Source organism: Aphis gossypii, chromosome 1 (assembly GCF_020184175.1).
Source record: "Aphis gossypii isolate Hap1 chromosome 1, ASM2018417v2, whole genome shotgun sequence".
NCBI lineage: Eukaryota > Metazoa > Arthropoda > Insecta > Hemiptera > Aphididae > Aphis > Aphis gossypii.
Window position 1 is genome coordinate 7,690,670 of NC_065530.1, and position 18,352 is coordinate 7,709,021.

Genomic DNA, 18,352 nt, shown 5'->3' on the forward strand with positions numbered 1-18,352 from the left:
TACATTATAATTTTATTATATTTAATTTATACCCTATTACACTATTTTAATTTAACAATGACGGTTTTTTGTTGTATGCATTAATTATTATTATTTTTATTAGATAATTACCTAGTGTTATCTGCTTTCTGATATTATTTTTATTTAACTTTAATAACATGTATTGTATTTTGTATTTAAACAATAAAAAAAGTTATGTCCGGAGTAACAGCAGTGTTAAAAAAAACCTAACATGTAGAGTTGAGGAGATGTATTTCAAAATGACCACGATGCATGCACAGTTACAGTGCACCGGAATAATTACTATCCACTTAAAGAAGATAATATATTATATAATATATAGTATGTGATACACTGATACTCAATATAATTTGATCAAATCAGTATTTGTGGTCACCCAGTCACGGACCAACGTAATTCAAACTTACTTTACTTGTGTTTTATTATAAACCATTGATTAAATTTATTTAAAAAATACAGCACCCTTAAAGTGTAATACTGTAATGGTAATAGGTACATAATACCATAATACTATGTTATACATAGGTATTGTACACACCACACGGAGTCAACTTTTTAACTTGCTACTCCTAGCAGATTTTAAAATTTCAGCCAAAGAAATAACGTTTTACATTTTTATCCCTTTTATCCATTTTAACCCCTTTAGGGACTGAATAATAGAAAATGAAGGAACAGATATTTCATTATTTGAATTACAATGTATGTATGTAAGTTTCAATAAAATCCGACCAAAAAATAACGTTTTCCATTTTACCTCTTTTAACCCCCTCAGGGGTTGAATTTCGCAAAACCCCTTCTTAGTGGACATCTCCTAAATAATAAATATATACTACCTACCTACAAAATTCTTGCTTCATAGGTCAAGTAGTTTTCAACATTTCATGTTCAATATAAAATACCATTTTATAAGTAAATATTGTTAGTACAATAAATCCAATGTTTTTGAAGAAAATTATATGAATACTAAAAGTAAAATAAATGACTTAAATAAAATATTATTATAAAGGTTTAAAATTTTATATGGTTACGATTATCGCTATATATTAGAACTGTTTTTAAAAGTACAGCGCGTGACTACACTTTTTTACAACCCTATTTCCATCTCTTCAAGGTTGGGTTAACCTATGTAATGTTTCAAAGGTCTAATCTATTTCTGCATCAAATTTTATCAAAATATGTTTAGCGTGAAAGCGTAACAGACAGTCAGAGTTGCTTTCACATATTTTATAAAATTACTCATTAGTCATTAGTAAGGATTATTAAAATATTATGCCATCTTAAATGGCAGTCAGCTATGTTTTTTGTACACTATATATTTTTGATCACAAGAACTGAAGAGTAAAAAAGATACGGAAATCAATAAAAAACAACGATTTTTTTTTCATGATTACGTGTATTTTGTAAATGTGTTTATATTTGCTCACTCATTCAACTTAAAAAATAATAATAATAATAAAAAAAAAGTACAATTGAAAATAATATCAGGTTCTAATGTTGAATTTGATGTTTCATCATATTTTGTCAACGATAGCAGCTGGACCGAGATACTTCTACAATATCTTTGATTTTTGGTATACTTTATACATAGTATAAGTATATATATATATATATTTTCTTAATTATTTTTAAATTCAAATCCAACTAAATAATTAAATACACTCTACTGCACAAACTAAATACGTGATATACTACGGGAAAGAAAACGCTGGTAATATAATATTATTTTGGTCTTACCGTATACACGAACAGTAAAAAAAAAAAAAAAAATACAATATTGTTGCAATAATTAAATATGGTTCACACGAATCCGTTGTTCACAAAAAGAACATCGCAAAGAGACATGTTAAAAACGTATAAATTAATGCGGTCATAGAAAATTAGTTTAACAGAATTAAAATACAAATAGTAACTAAAATGATCTATCTTTCAAAGTTAAAATTATATAATATGACGTATTATATGATATTTATTTAAATTGGTTGAACTCGTTTTATTATGTAATAAATAATAATTATCCAGCGTCTTATTTATTCCATTACCATTATTATTACACAAAATATAAAGCGTTTGACTATTTTAAGTACAACATAATATATTTTACTATAAAAAATTACTCTTACAGTATTAATTGGAAAGGAAAAAAAAACTTAATTCTCCTATGCATATTGACAAAACATACACCTTTTTACTTTTATTTTTTCATCGCCAAAGATATTTCTGTTACAAAATAATTTAACGAATTATTTTATAAGATCATCTTAGATAGTTGTTTATGATTTCAATATTAATTTATGTTTCTTTTTAATTTAGCATTCAAACAAAACAAAATACCTACATGAAATTTTAAACTATAATACCTACGTAATAATTATCTAAATTCATACTTCACACAGTTATGTTGTTATATATAATTATCATTTTCTTTTTTATATGAAACATGTTGAAAAAACACTTATATATTATTTTTTGATTAAACATCGCATTATATAAGAATTGCCATTTAATATTATATATTCTAGGATCCTGGGTATCTATACTTAATTTAAATGTTATACCTATTATAAATGTATATATTGATATATAATATCATAACTATTTTAGTGTTTGATATTCACTTCCATTATATAATTGATTTAACAAAATATGACATCAACGATGAATGTAATACCTTGGTTAAATCGCTTAAAACTAAATCAAACATTTTCATATTGGATTTAACACGTATTGTTTAAATTATTATAGTTTAAGTCTAATATTTATTTGCATTGCATTCGCTGAATTACCATTAAAATTAATTAAGACAATACTATTTTATTGATAGATGTAAGTATTAATGTCTTATAATAATTATTATTGTTTTTTTTTTTAAGTGTAAATTATCGTGTAAATATATTTTGGGTACGTTAAACATTAATACAAATATTATTTAAGCTGTCAATATTTTATATATGTAATACGTACATGTGTATTGAATTTTAAAATGTATAAATACTAATTATTTATATTAATTATACTAATTGTCTGCTATCCAAACTTTTGAAAGTTAAACTTTCTTAATTATACAAATCTATATAATATTATAATATTATGTTTGTGTAACAAAGATAGTTTTTTTTTTATTATTGATAAAAAAATGTCTCATTTATTTATTCGTCAATTGTGGAGGAGAATCGGTGAATTTTATTAACTTTTTCAAAACATAAACGTACCTACTATATTTTAAAATATGTTTAAAGGTTATTCACATAAATGTATTAATTATTACTTATGTAGTAATTACATTGTATGTGTAGCTACAAAGTGTAGAGCACGTGCAATGTATGTATAATTATTGCAATGATTAGTATTATATTTTTGGATTAATTTTGTTTTACCTATCAAAATCACGAAAACGTGTTATGTTTAAAATTCAAATTTAGCAGATAGGTAAATTTAATTGTTTATCGCGAGTATTATCGTTACTATTAATATTATTATTATTATACATTGCGATAAACAGATCAATGTTAGCGCTCAGAAGCGCGGTGGAATAGTATATAATACGTAATACTTATATTCGATAACAATAATATTGTATTTCTCATATTCTCGTCATTCGTATAAACAGTTCGAATCTTAAATCGTGTAATATGCCATGTAAATCTGTGCCAAATCACTTTCTCTATAGTTTTCATTTTCATTTTCGTCATCAAAATCTTCTTTTCGTCTTTTCTTTCATCCGTATCACGAGTACAGTAAATAAATACAAAATACGTCGTGATCTAAACGTGTATCAATCGATTTTCGGTATCGCTTGGAAATACAATATTATATTTTATATTATTATAATACGATATCATTATACTGCAAATAATGTGTGGTGTGAGGGTGTGGCTGCTGTGTCAAGGGTTTCGAATGAAATAAAAACACGCGTTTGGGTAGTAATCACGAGTAGGATTTTAAATAGAAAATATACACAGTACTTTCTGTGAAACGTTATCACGAAAGGGCAGTGCACCAAAAGAGGTCGCGTTGGAAAGGCATATGTTATGACTTAAGACGATGCTTAAAAGTGGTGAGGTAGATACTGGATATTCTGCGCCTTGCTCGACTTGTTAAGTAAAATATAGACATGTCAAATATTTAATCATAGATATAACAATATTTAATTTATCATGTACCTATAGTCTTATAGCTGTTTTATTACTATTCAAATTCAAATTATTATAATCGTTGACTATTGTTATATTATTAATAGTTATCGAGAGATAGCCGCGACAAGTCATACGAACAAAATCACAGAAACAACAGTGACAACCGATGAGTAGCACATAATAATAAAATGAAGTGTACGGATATCTTGTTTTATTGGTAATCCTTTCAGATCGGAGTCCAAAAATTCTCTCAAACGGAATGGAATTCGAGAAAAAAAAACTAAATAAAACAACATTTTCGACCATTTGCTACTTGTTTGTAACGGCCCATGAATATATTCACATAATATATATTATACCGGAACTCGTGACATTCGGAAACATTCAGCTGGGGACCCAAGCTGTAGAAAAGTTTGTAAGGATTATTCCGATAAAACTAGACGATCTCTAAGCGATTATTGCAAGTCGCCCGAGCCACGCGCATCGAATACCCAGATTTCTTCCATTATTGACCATAACATTGTACATCGTTACAGGCCTCGCATGCCTTGTTTGAAAGTGGATTTTAGGTGGGTAATAGGCGGTAGGTGGACGGGAGAGGAAGGTGTAAAATAATGTCTATGACTATATCACTGCTGGAGGGTTGCTGGGGGGAAAGGATAGTTGAGAAATTATATTGAAAACACCTTCTAATATAATATATTGTGTATGTACAGCGTGCAAATCGACGATTGTACGTATTAATAATATTATTATATTACGTATTCGTAATTTTTTATTATTTTAATTTTTAATACACTCTATGTATGTATTATTAAAATTAATACATATATATAAATACGCATATACCTATATATATGAGTGTATGTGTTGTATTATAAAATAATTATTATTATTTCGATGGACTACATTTTATAATATCGTTTATCATTATTATAATAATTTTAATATAATATTATTATTTAGATGTGAAAATCGCGCATAATTTCGCTTTTTCGCATTTCGCCTAAAACGATTACGTATCGCTGTTATTATAATATATATTATTAAAACGTCACGATATGCGTTACATATTATTATTATTATTATTAAATCGTATATGACATATATAATATTATACACGTAGAGCGTGCATCGGCAGTACAATATACGTATTATAGGTACGTGGTATATGTGTGCGATTATTATTTAATATATAAAATTGTATTATCGATATGGATGTTTGGCGGCGGGAAACACTCGACAAGTCATTATAATATTATTATTATATCGTTATATTATATTTTTACCGCGTACGATCTAATCGCAGGCTCCGGGTAAAACACATATAACGTATATAAAATAGTGTCCCGCCGCCGGACCGGAAAACACTTCCGACGTCATTGAAGGAGGTTTTTCTTTCGAATTATTATTACATATTATATTGTGTGATTATTAGTTTTGATTACCGTCGATACGATATTATTATTATATTATTATAATATATTTTAATATATCGTGACGACGACGACAGCAACGATAGTGCTGCGACGAAGACATCGCGGACGACATAATATTACGTTCGTTCGTGTGTGCGTGCGGGGAGGCGGCTTAGGGTGCGTTCAGACGTTGAATATGTACGACACGTTCGTCTCCTGGCTGGACTGCCGTTTGGTGTACGCGTGGTGATTGGTGATGTAGTACGACGACGCCTTGCCGCCGCCGTTGCCGCTGGCCGACGCCGAGTGCTGCAGGTTCTCGTTGTACCGCAGGGTGCCGCAGCACCGGCGGCTCTGGAGCACGGCGGTGAAGCCGCGCCGGAACTTCCGGTTGAAGAACGCGTACAGCACCGGATTGATGCAGCTGTTGGACGCGCCCAGCCACTGCGCGATCGGCGTGGCCACCGGAAGGAAGTCCTCCTCCCACGGCACCAGCCGGCCGCCCAGCTTGATCCGGGCGAAGATCGCGTACAGCGGCAGCCAGGACGCGACGAACAGCACCACCACCATGGCCAGCATCTTCACCACCTTCACCTTGCTCTGTTGCTGGATGCGCTCCATGCGGGCGCACTTGTTGTCGGTGGGTATGGTCCGCCGCCACACCTTCACCCAGATCATCACGTAGCACAGCGATATGGCCACCGTGGGCACCACGTAGCACAGGCCCAGGTTGCCCAGCAGGAAGTACAGGTTGCCGTCCAGGTAGTCCGGCCACACCTCCAGGCACAGTTCCAGGTTCGGGGCGTCCTTGAATATGGCCACCATGTCGAAGAACAGCGCCCACGGTATGGTAATCGTGGTCGACGCCAGCCAGATGATGGCGATGATGTACCGAGCGCGTCGAGTGGTGATCTGACACTTGAGCGGGTACCAGATGGCCAGGAACCTGTGGACAAAAAACGACCGCAACGTCAATATAGGTGGCAGTAGTGGTTATAGTTAGGTATTATTTTCAAGTGCAAAATACGAGTTAATTATATGATAGATGAGTTACCGGCTAGACTTAGCTACGTTAATCATAAATTACCGATAAAATGATATTTTTTTGTTTAGTTTTATTTGCACTGCAAACCTTGCTACAGTTTTACCGTACTTGTTTGGAGATTATATAGTAGTTTATTTTAAATATTTGAGGTTTACAATCTTTGTTTGTCCTCGGGCGGCGTTATACGAGCACGTTGTTAATTCCTTAACGGTTTGATAGACACGCCAAAAGATATTATGATTTTACCCCGTCCAATTAACAACGATAACAACAACAGCAACAACAACAACAACAACACCCCAATATTCAAAATCACATAGATAACGAGGTACCCGAATAAATTAATTATCACGTCCGGTACGTAAGGAGACGAATGATTTTGTTGTTGACGTTCTAAGGGAGGCCAAACATTAGAGTATACGCATTGACGCGCATAAGAATCTGTGACATATTTACGGTTCAAAAGTAGAGGCCATAAAGACAATTTACCTTCGTACAGTACTAGTATTGAGACAACTATACTAATATTATACAGATAAGTATCGTGGAAGTATACTGACACAGTCGAATAATAATAACTTTTAAGATAAAACTCATGTTTTTGAGCACAATAGTTTTTGAACTGACAAAAGGCTCGTGTATACATACTATAAGATGAAAAAAACCAAAATTAAAAAAAAAAAAACGTATGTATTGTGCATCTGTTGTTATAAGACTTCAAGAAAAAATTACACATAACAATATAATATTATGTAATAATAGTGCTGATTCGAGTGACAACTACGTATTATTATTATGAAAGTGTGACCAAACGTATATGGCCTATTCGATCGAACATCGCCATCTTTGAAATATGTTGCCTGGCGCCACAGAAAATATGTATATAGCTATCATAATATGTATACTATTAGATACGGTATAAAATAATCTTCGAACTAGGCTTTTTTTTCGCCGTCATATAATTACAGCTGCATAATCAGCATATACAGCGAATATACCTATAAACTTTTAAACGGTATCTTTTTTTCAGACACGATTTTTCTAAATGCCAACTCGTACTTTCATATTTCATCTCGTTAAAAATTATTATTGAACCGACATTCAATTTGAAAAAAAAAAGTTTTGCACTAACTTATACTATTTTATTATAATTTTCGTTTAAATAACGTTGGATGAGTTTGCTATATTCTTCCTGGAAAACTTATCATAATAATATATTAATACGAATATCTAACTGATAACTATATGTATTTTTAAAATAACTAATAAATTCAGAAAATCTGAAATATTATACAATATTGAATAAACGAAAGTAATTCATTGTCTTTAAATAGTATGTAACTTATTATACTTTCAAGTGCTACAATATTTTAATCTTATGAACGTATTGCTACTTCAAAAATATTCAACAAAACTATAAACAAAATGTGTCACTGTTATAACTTTTAAATAAATACTAATAATATGAATAATTTATCAAAGAAAAACGATTATATAGAATAATTTATAATATATAAATAAGAGAGTAATTTAAATAAATTTGAACAGACATTGTGTTATTATCAACTAAGCAATCTAAACGCTAAGAATTTATTTAAAGTTCACTGATGTATTATTTTTATTTTCTATCTTACATTGAATTATAAAGTTTCGACATTTCATTAGTGGACTTGTAACGTTAATTGTGGATTTGTTTAAAAATAAAATGTATATTTTAATTATTATTGATTTAAAACAAGTTAAAATATGGGAATCAAATCAAATAATTTAATATTTAATAAATTAAATTGCACGAACGTTACAATATTATTATTTTCAGAACTATTTTCACTTGCATATTATTTTAAAGTAATAATACTAATTATAAAATAAATTTGGTTCATAATTATATATTTATAGAAATTTATAATATTATAGTCACATTAAATAAGTTATTTAATCATAAAATCTAATATTTTTATCACTCCCCTATCAGAGAATACTATTTAAGTACTACTGACATTTGAATACTATTTTCAACTCTATTCATTGGTATACAATCAAAAATATTGCTAAATAAATATTTTATAACATTAGTGATTAGTGATTACCTATGAACTCATTAAAATTTTTACGAGTAAATAACAACATTAAACATTTTCAATTTATTTAAACATGTGAACCATGCTGATGATGATAATAAATAAAATTATGATAATCAGGATTCAACGTTTTTGTTTATATTATTCAAATACAAAATGCCGAATCATGTTTAAACTTTAATACGAATTTAAGGATTTAAACCTTTTTTATTCCTTCTATTACTGTTCATTGCTTTCTCGACGTAAGGTTTTCAATTCTATTTTATTAATGTAAGAAATAAATAATTATTATGCTTGAATATGTTTTTCTCATTCAGCTGTTATATAAGTTATTCACTACGATTATGTAAACTCAATCATAAAAATATCAAAGGCTTGTCATAATATTATCAAGAAAATGCTAGGGTTATTTCACTTCGACTAATATTATAGCGAAATATCAATTTGCGTTTTTACACAAACATTAATGTAAAAAAAAAAAGAAAAGTTAAAGTATGATTTTGTTTCTCAAATAAATCATATTTTGTATAAGAACAGTTATTGTTTTAAATCGATGCTGTACAAACAACTACAAATATGAAATATACCTACCAATTATTTTTATACATTATTCCGGCCAGGGTTATGGTAAGGACAAAAAATAATCCATTGACCTTCTTGCTCACCATGATATTGTCGCACGAAAATAAAAAATCAATAGTTAATCGTAATCACTGAAAAGCCTTTAGTAATTTTGACAGCATGGGTATATTAATAATGAAAACAATATCACATTTTTTATTTGATTATACGAGACATTAGTTTAATTTTGCATGAATATTAACTGATTTAAAAATTAAAAAACTAATAAATATACCATTTAGTAGATATTTTTTTACAGCAAGTGTTAAACATTTAACCCTAAGAAATTGTATGAAAATACAGGTTTTTTGAGGTCACGATTATAGTATTTATTTTAAGGTTTGTTTATCTCTCGTTTTATATAATACGCAGAATTTTCAGATTTAAAGCTTTTTAACTTTTAGCCAATTCAACCACTTTAAAACAAAAATAATATTCTAGTGGAAAAATGCCATTTTATACAGAAAAAAGTGCTGACTTAATCAAAATTATATTATCACAATAATTAGGTATGAAACTGTGTAAATATGCATTGGCAACGTCGAACAATTAAAAAACTCATCCAGCTTTAGAATAGTAAATAAGCCAAATAAAATTTAAAATTTCTGACTTCGATTGGTTTGATTTTACGAAGATATCATTATAATATAAAGTTAAAACATATATATTATAATTATGCGTAGATGGTACCATGTTTATTTATAAAAAATATGAGAAAACTTTCAGTTTCTGCAACTTGCTGCTGTTAACGTTCGTGTCACAACGTTCTTCATCGGCTGTTCGTTCAAACGAATTAATGACATAAGTTTATCAGCTGTAAACTGTTAGCACCATTAAGCACATGTTTGCGGTTAAGATCATAATATATAATTTAAGTACACAATACGATAACTCAAGAGATATTTAGAAACATTTTAAACTTTGTTCTTTTTAAATTATAATAATATGTACTAGACGTCCAGACGTGAATTTGTCGAACGAAAAAAGTGTACATGAAACATAATCTACATTCAACAACATAAGTGTTTCTGAGAGTAGAAAAATGGGCAGTAAACATTTAACACTTTACAGTTGAGAAAAATATTTCGTTTTACCTCTAACACATTATTTAAAAAAAAGTCATTATACTCGAACTTGAATATAATTTTTTTATGTGGGTCTTATGTAATTGTTAATTTACAAATAAAATATTAATATTTTTATAGTCGTAAAGTTTTTTCTGGAAAGTACTAATAAGTTGATATTATATTTTCACTAATTACAATTACACAAAAATCCAGACGACATTTTTCAAATTCACCTACAATTAATGTTTAGTCCATCAATTTTTTGAGAAGTACTTATAAGAGTGTCGCCTACTATATATTTTTTGATAAAATCTGTAAAAACTATTTACTATACATTTTTTTCACACCCTCAAAAAAAAAAAATTAAAAAAACTTCAAGTTGTGCTGGTCACAGTACGATGCATTCGTGTGCATCTACGGCTTAAGTGTACAGTACTGTACACACGATGATATAACTTAATACTATTTGATTAGCGTTGTTTTTGTTGTTGTTATTGTTGTTGTCGTCGTACGATTTTTGCTGGGCCAAGGTGGTTTACGACGGTCGCGGTGCAACGACGACGATGGAAAAACGTCGTCGAGTGACTAGGCAAAAATGGTAACGGTTGCGCCAGCGTCCGGTTTGGTATGTACCTATGTGATGGGGAAACAAATTCCGACGCAAGTTTCCACGTATTCGAGACGGTGATGTCACACGGCCGCGCACTTGTATTTCGTACCGCTAACGGGTCAAGTTCGGCGGGACGGCCGTAAATGGTGGCAAGTTCGGCGGCCAAATTTGGGCCTCGGAGGTAAACTCGACGGCAGCAGCGCGAGTATAAAAGCCCAGTACAGACGTGGTTCAGACACAGTACAGTTTCTATTCGCTTTTCGACAACTACAAGTCGAAAATCCTAACTACACACGCTCAATAAGTCTCTGCAGCGGACTTTTCCAGTCATCACCATGAAGTTCACGGTAAGCGCGACATAATAACGGTTCGCCGAAAAAATAATACTTATATTATATTTTTTACGACGATAAGTTTAACGCTATCGATGTCAGTTTTCAATCGCTGATCATGTTTGTAATTACTATTAATAATATTACTTTTTGAACGCGTGATTGCACATTGCGACGAGCAAATCTCTGGAGAACCACTTGATAACGCATTGCGGTCGTTATAAGATAGTACGGTCTTAATAATTGGACGACTTTTACTTTCGCTGCACATCTGTATTACTATAATGTTGTCAATGTCAACTCTCTTCTATAACTCGTCAATATCTTTTTTTATCGTTTCAATTTTCATAAGAACTTGCTATACATTGTATGATTATATTGCATTATGTTGTTCCGAATATTTCGAGGAGATAATGATATGATATACGAATGATGATAATAATATTGTGACCGTATGCTACGGTCATTTAAATATTATAAACGAAACTATTATTCGATATCATAATCGATTTCATTTTTTATCGATATCATTTTTTTTCCGTGATGCTTAAGGAAAACCCAAAACAACGATTTATGATATCAACTTGTTAACGTGTCACTCATATAATAACGATGCTTTAAATGTTTTTTAAATGTTAATCACTATAAATCGAGGAATAATGATTTAACGATTTTGGTTTATATTTTTCATTTTAATCTATTGTGGTGTAGGTAGTGTACAACTGTTGTGAGAAAATAAAGCGACAATACTCTAATCAGTCTAATCACATAATCTTACCATTATTTTTTGTGTTATATTACTGTATATAACAGCTAAACACATAAGCTAAATATTGCTATGTACGATTTTTGTTAACAATATTACTAAATTATTGCCATTAATTATATTATTTAAAGTAATATACATATTAATATCTTATTATGATTTGTATTATTTTAATCGTTAATATTGTTAATATAATAATATTGTATTATCCGCTCATTTTTATATTTTCTTATTTTTTTTTATGATTTGAATTCTGTAAGACATTTCAGTATTATGAGTAATTGTAGTTTAATCAGAAAAGCACTATCTTTCAGTACTATTCCGGAGACCATATTTACTTGTTTAGGGTTGAAAAATAAGATTTAGTTTGTGATATAAATATTTGTACATCTTTTACAGAAGACTGAGTACTGCATTAGGCCCAAGAAAATATATATCATTAATGTTCCACTATTATGCCTACAGACTGACTGTCAGTGGCGCCATATGGGGAGGGGCTGGTCGCTGGTTATTGTGCACGATATGCATTAACTCCCCTATTTTTCGGACGTTAAACTCTACTCTTATACGGAGCCTTATCGTAAATCGTAAATATCACGTTTTCACCGATGCTATTTTACTGGCTCGCTGTTGTTTTCTGTGTACGATTAAGCGCGCCAAAACAGTCGTTTTCATCTTGTTCTGGTCTTGACGGACGCCGTGCGTACGGGACGATGTCTGACAAAATCGTAACGACTGTACGGCTAAAACACTATAGGGTGGTTCAAAAATGTCTGTTTTGTAATAATATTATCCTATTAAAATGCTCAGACGCCCAACCAGTAACCACTACAACAGTAGTGTTATAGTTGTATAGCGGTCATTAGAGACGTCGTAATAATGTCACGCAACAACAATGATATATTATTATATTATTATTATTTGCTGCGTTGTGTAGTAGTCGCATCGCCATAGTGGTTTTCATATATTATATTTATATGCATTATTATAGTCATATACATATAAATATATAGCTAGTTTTGTCATCAGTGTCGACGGCGGCGGTTGCTACGGTATAAAACAACCACGGTCGCGTAAATCATTATGCCGTCGAGTTGACAAACAATCAATTTCAGTAGTGAGACGCACACACACTTAAACACTGCAGTTATACGCATGCACACGCGCCGGCGTATTTAAATATTATATATATATATATATATATTATTTATTTGTGTAGCAGCACTTATATAATATAAAAACATTGCAATAATGGACGTGGAGTTTACGAGTTGAAGAGAAAAAATGCAATTGCAACTCTACTTTTATGTATAATGTATATAGCTGTGTGTGTATGTGTTGGGTTCGAGTTACACCGATCACACACATATACAAACGTGTATACATATGTATATACCTGTGCTTTAAATTTTTTTGTGCATATCTTTGTACACGTGTACGGTATACGCATTAAAAAAAAAAATCTCGTGTGTATTTATAATGCTCGTGAAAAGGTCAAGATGCAGTACCGCGACGATGACTATGAAATTGTGTTGATTTTTTTTTTTTTTACACTCGATAGTATAATATTCGCCACACTTTAAATACCAGTACGGGGTATATTCGTTTATTTGTGTTAAATATTCTTTTGGAAAACTCGTCCAGGAGTGAATTTTAGGCGTGTGTCTGCAGGATTTTACTTCGTGGTAAAATGTCCAAACGTGGAATTTTATACACTCGTGTTGTAATGATAATCATTTGATTATATAAAATATATCACTTGTTTTTTTTTAATCCTATCCTTGATAACTGTTATAAGAAAAAAGTATTTTTAATTGCATTACAAGCACTGCATACGTCGACGTCCTGTGGACAATATTCGGGTGATTTAGAGAGGAAGTGCAAAGGTATATAATGTATCCTGCATTCCTGCATTACAATATTATGTCTTAATAGTTTCTGTAGTTATCCTTAGCCCTCGAAAGAGCACTCACGATTTCGCAGTTTGACAATAAACGTTTTTTGAAATTAATCACTGTACAGTAAAACCAGTATTCAATCGTACATCATGACACGTGAATAGTGCTGAATGCTTTTATTCCAATTTTAAATTACATTTTCGGAACTTTATTACGTGAATGTTTTTCCAGAAAATTTATCTAATAGATGTCTCTTTTAAAATTTGTGTCAAACCCCGTTGGGAATTTACAATTTTGACCTGTTTGTATAGTGCCACATGTGTTCTTTTTTCAATCGATAACGGCAATGACTGTTTTATGCTTCTTTATAGTACTTTTCTGTCTTGAAAAATGTTTACCGAAAACACGTGAATTTCAAAACACCATAAGTTGTAACTAAAAGTTCAAACCAACGTTTTTAAGCTGTTTAATAATCACAGCGACGGATCTAAACAAACAAGGCTATTAGTGGGTGTTCACCCGTATAGAATCTTATAATGATTCTTTGTATTTTTTTTTTTTTTTGTAAGTATCCATAGTACTTTAGTTCCCATTAGGAATTTTCACCGCCCGTTTTTTTTTCGTAAAACATAGTTTTTATGAATATCCTATTCAGTCATGAAGTAATCTCGGGGGCGCAGACCGTGCAATAGTATAATTTCGTTACAACATCACACCCGAAGCTTTTTTAATCACGGGTGGTAGTTAGTATATATAATATATATATATATATATATATATTTTAACTCAAATCAACACAGATAACCATTGTTCTTTGATTAGCTGATTAGTCTCAATGTTTAGAGTTTTATTCTTCAATTTAAATTAAATTAAATACCTGTACTTAATTGTAGACGGATAATTTACAAGCTCTCCGTTAACGGAGTTAATTTTTTTAAGTTTCGCTACAACTGGAATTCAAAAAAATTGCTAATGATTTATTCAATATATTTTCTTTTCTAGATCGCATTAACCCTGTGTTTGGTTGCCGTCGCCACCGCAGCACCATACGTGCCCGTCGTACCAGTCGTGCCTGTCGTTCCGGCAGTCGTACACCATCCGGCTTCCGTTGTACACTCGTCGACTGTCGTCCAATCGCACCCGTCGCCCGTGGCCCGTGTGGTTGCCGTACCAGCCGTCGCTCATCCCGTTGCCGTCCATCCGGCAGTTTCCGTACATCCGGTTGCCGTCCACCCGGTAGCCGTCCACCCGGTATTGCCCGTCCACTCAGTCGTCCACTACTGATTTTCGACTCTGGCTAACTTAATTTATTGTTATGCATACACACACCGTAGTGCATAGACCTTCTTCATTTATTTATAAATTATCATACTATATTTCAAAAAACTAACGGAAAAATGTTATTTTGGTCAAAAAACTATTATATTGATTTAATATAATAATAATGATTGTCATAACTTCGTATATTTTGCGTTGTGATTTATTTCTATCCTGAAAATGCTGTTCGATATCTAATACAGTGTTATATTACCTACTGCGGTGAAAATAAAAAAGAAACAGAAAGTATACCGTGCTCACGGAAAAACGTAATAATCAAAAAACAGTGTGAAAAAATAAATCGGTTTAATATCAAAACTCAAGTATATAGAACGGACAAAATTGCCAATGAGATTATATTTAAATTAATTTAAGGAGAGCTAACATTTTCACGGACCAGAAAATTCGTAAACACTTGGGGGGCTTATGCTTCTCATATCCGACCGTGATGGACCATTGAAAACAGCAGTTAAGATTTTATTAGATGGTTGTTAGATAGTTCCCCTGCACGCGCGTGTGTTTATAAACTATATAGAAGAGGCCTTTGCACTGTTATGAACTTTCATGGTGCTTATTTTATCGATCGCATGCAACTTTATGGTACGACTACTCTTCTGAATGTATTTATATATAATATTGTAGATATTTATTACAGTATTGCTGTTACAACGGATTTCCTATGCTACTTACATTATATTACTTATATGAAAAATATATTAAGTTATTATTATCAATTTAGTAATGAAATAATTTTTCTATATTATAACAGCACAAGAGAATAAAAAAAACATCACGTGAATAGTATAACGTAATGTACCATATTATTGTAATATTTTAATAAGTATAATATTTAGTTTAATATCAGTAAATTTTTAATACAAAACAAAAAGTACTAGAAAGTACTGTATTTGTTTTATAATGTTTATTTTATACTCTTTTTTTTTAATCAAAGTAATGACATATACATTTTTTTTTAACTTATTAGTAAAGTTGATACGTATTATTTCAATTTCAAAACTACGACTGAGCAGCAACCTATTGTCTTTTTAAAGTTTAAGTAATAAAACATAAAACAAAATATACTGTATAATTCAAGTATAAGCAAACTGCGAAGAAAACAAAAATTTTTTATTCTTTTTCAGTTACATTTTCATAATTGAAACTAAAAATATATTCAGTCGGTTTTTTAATAAACACTTATAGCTGATTAAAATAATCAGATTGTTAATTATTTTTCCGCATAATAAAAGTAATCGTTATAACTTATAAGCTACCTATGTACATAATTTATTATGCTAATAACTAATAAGCCATGATAGAACTAGAAACTTGGCTAACTCGACTACTCTCATTATTCATTTATAATAATAATATGCTTGATCCAATTTATGCCCATCCATTAGAATGATTCGCTAGTATAATTATCACATCACGTAGAAAATTAATATTAACATGTTTATTTGATAAGTAGTTAATTCCATGTTATAATATTATATAAAAGAATTATTAATACATCATTATAGCCTAAACATTTTTTTATATATTATATAAAAGTAACATCATAAATTACATTAAATCTACAGATTTATGGTTTTTATTTGATGTCATAATATTATATCAAAGCACTTAAATAATATTGTTGTCGTGTATGTTTAGTAGACTATCTATAACGCCTCGTGATCAAAAGTGTATGATGGATTATTTTTATTGATCGGCCTTAATGTTTATTTTCTTCTATGTGTTGTTCAATATACAATATAGTACAATCTGCTAATCTAAACTCATTTTAATTTATTGCCGGGCACAGTAAACTTAAATCAAAGCAATACCAATGTAGGACTCTGTTTACGTAAATCGATTGATTGAATATATTGTATGCTACGATGTTACTTATCGACCTTATTGAAATGTATTTACGCTTAATATTATTTGAGTATAAATAACGTGATATTTAAGTGCAAACCAGATTTCATATTTGGTCAAATAAATTACCTAGTGTCCATTATCAATAGAAAAAAATAGAGAAAAACTTTGTTTATGATATTATTTTTCAACAGCTAAAATCATTATTGAAAAAAAAAAAATGTCAAACGATTGAGAATTTTTAGAATATTCTTTTGTTAAATCTTATGGTACCATAATAATCTGCGATAGCAGAAACGTTACATTGAAAATAATGTACTCCATATATTATAATATTTTATTTAAAAATGTCGATACATATAAGTACCTACTACTTTACTGTACGGTATTTTAGTTGGCGCCAAAACAGTTTATTAAAACATAATATCAAATGTGCTTAGTATTGAGATTATAATAATATTATACCAATTATAGCTTCACGCTGACATGGGATTACACCTGTAAATTATTATTTTTTAAATAGGAATGTTTTAAGTAAGTAATCAATGAACAACGGAATGTTTTAATTCGTTGTAATTTGTACCACATTAAAACCCGTGAATCAATTAACGTCCATTTAAAATATAACAACAACAACACAACATGCATTGATGGTATCAGCTAAACCCCAGTTATTAAGTGTTTATTTTATTTTTTTTAACTATTCGTACACCAACCTGTCAACTGAAACGGCGATTAAACTGTACACAGACGCTGCCACTGAAACACCTTGAACATACGGCACGATCTTACACATCCACGATCCCAAGATCCACGCTGAAAACAAAAAGAAGCAATATAAGAATATATTTTACCGACAAGTTAAATTTTCTCTAATGCGTACATTATAATATTATTATAATTTTCATACATACAAGTATGTATAAAAGCGACTACAGTAGGTATCCTGTTATGATCAAGTCGTCAAAAAATCACGTTTTTATACTTCATCATCGTCGAGACGTCTCGTTAAACAATTGTAGATTGTAAAACATATATTTTTTTTTATTACTGTTTCTATTGTCAGAAAGAATATAACTTTATCCATGTACGCTTAGTGAGAACCTTTTTTCTTATTTACTTGTATGTAAATTATTTTGAATAGAAATGTGATCGTTTTTATTTTTCTAAAACATAATAT

At 30.4% G+C, this 18,352-nt stretch overlaps 2 protein-coding genes across 2 annotated transcripts in view; one reads left to right on the forward strand and one right to left on the reverse strand.

Moving 5' to 3' along the window:
- Positions 1–1,631: 1,631 nt before the first annotated feature.
- Positions 1,632–18,352, reverse strand: part of LOC114119132 (neuropeptide SIFamide receptor-like) — a 43,545-nt gene continuing 26,824 nt past the window's right edge. Inside the window, exons 3-4 of the mRNA XM_027980613.2 lie at positions 17,889–17,988; positions 1,632–6,518 (exon numbers count right to left, since the gene is read on the reverse strand). Of these exons, the coding sequence (XP_027836414.1) occupies positions 5,756–6,518; positions 17,889–17,988 (863 nt within the window). The 3' untranslated portion in view covers positions 1,632–5,755. The remainder of the gene's footprint in view (positions 6,519–17,888; positions 17,989–18,352) is intronic.
- LOC114119133 (A-kinase anchor protein 14-like) lies at positions 11,175–15,456 on the forward strand. Its single transcript, XM_027980614.2, has 2 exons — positions 11,175–11,343; positions 14,995–15,456. Exons 1-2 carry the CDS (start codon positions 11,332–11,334, stop codon positions 15,274–15,276), a joined length of 294 nt encoding a protein of 97 aa, XP_027836415.2. The 5' UTR covers positions 11,175–11,331; the 3' UTR covers positions 15,277–15,456.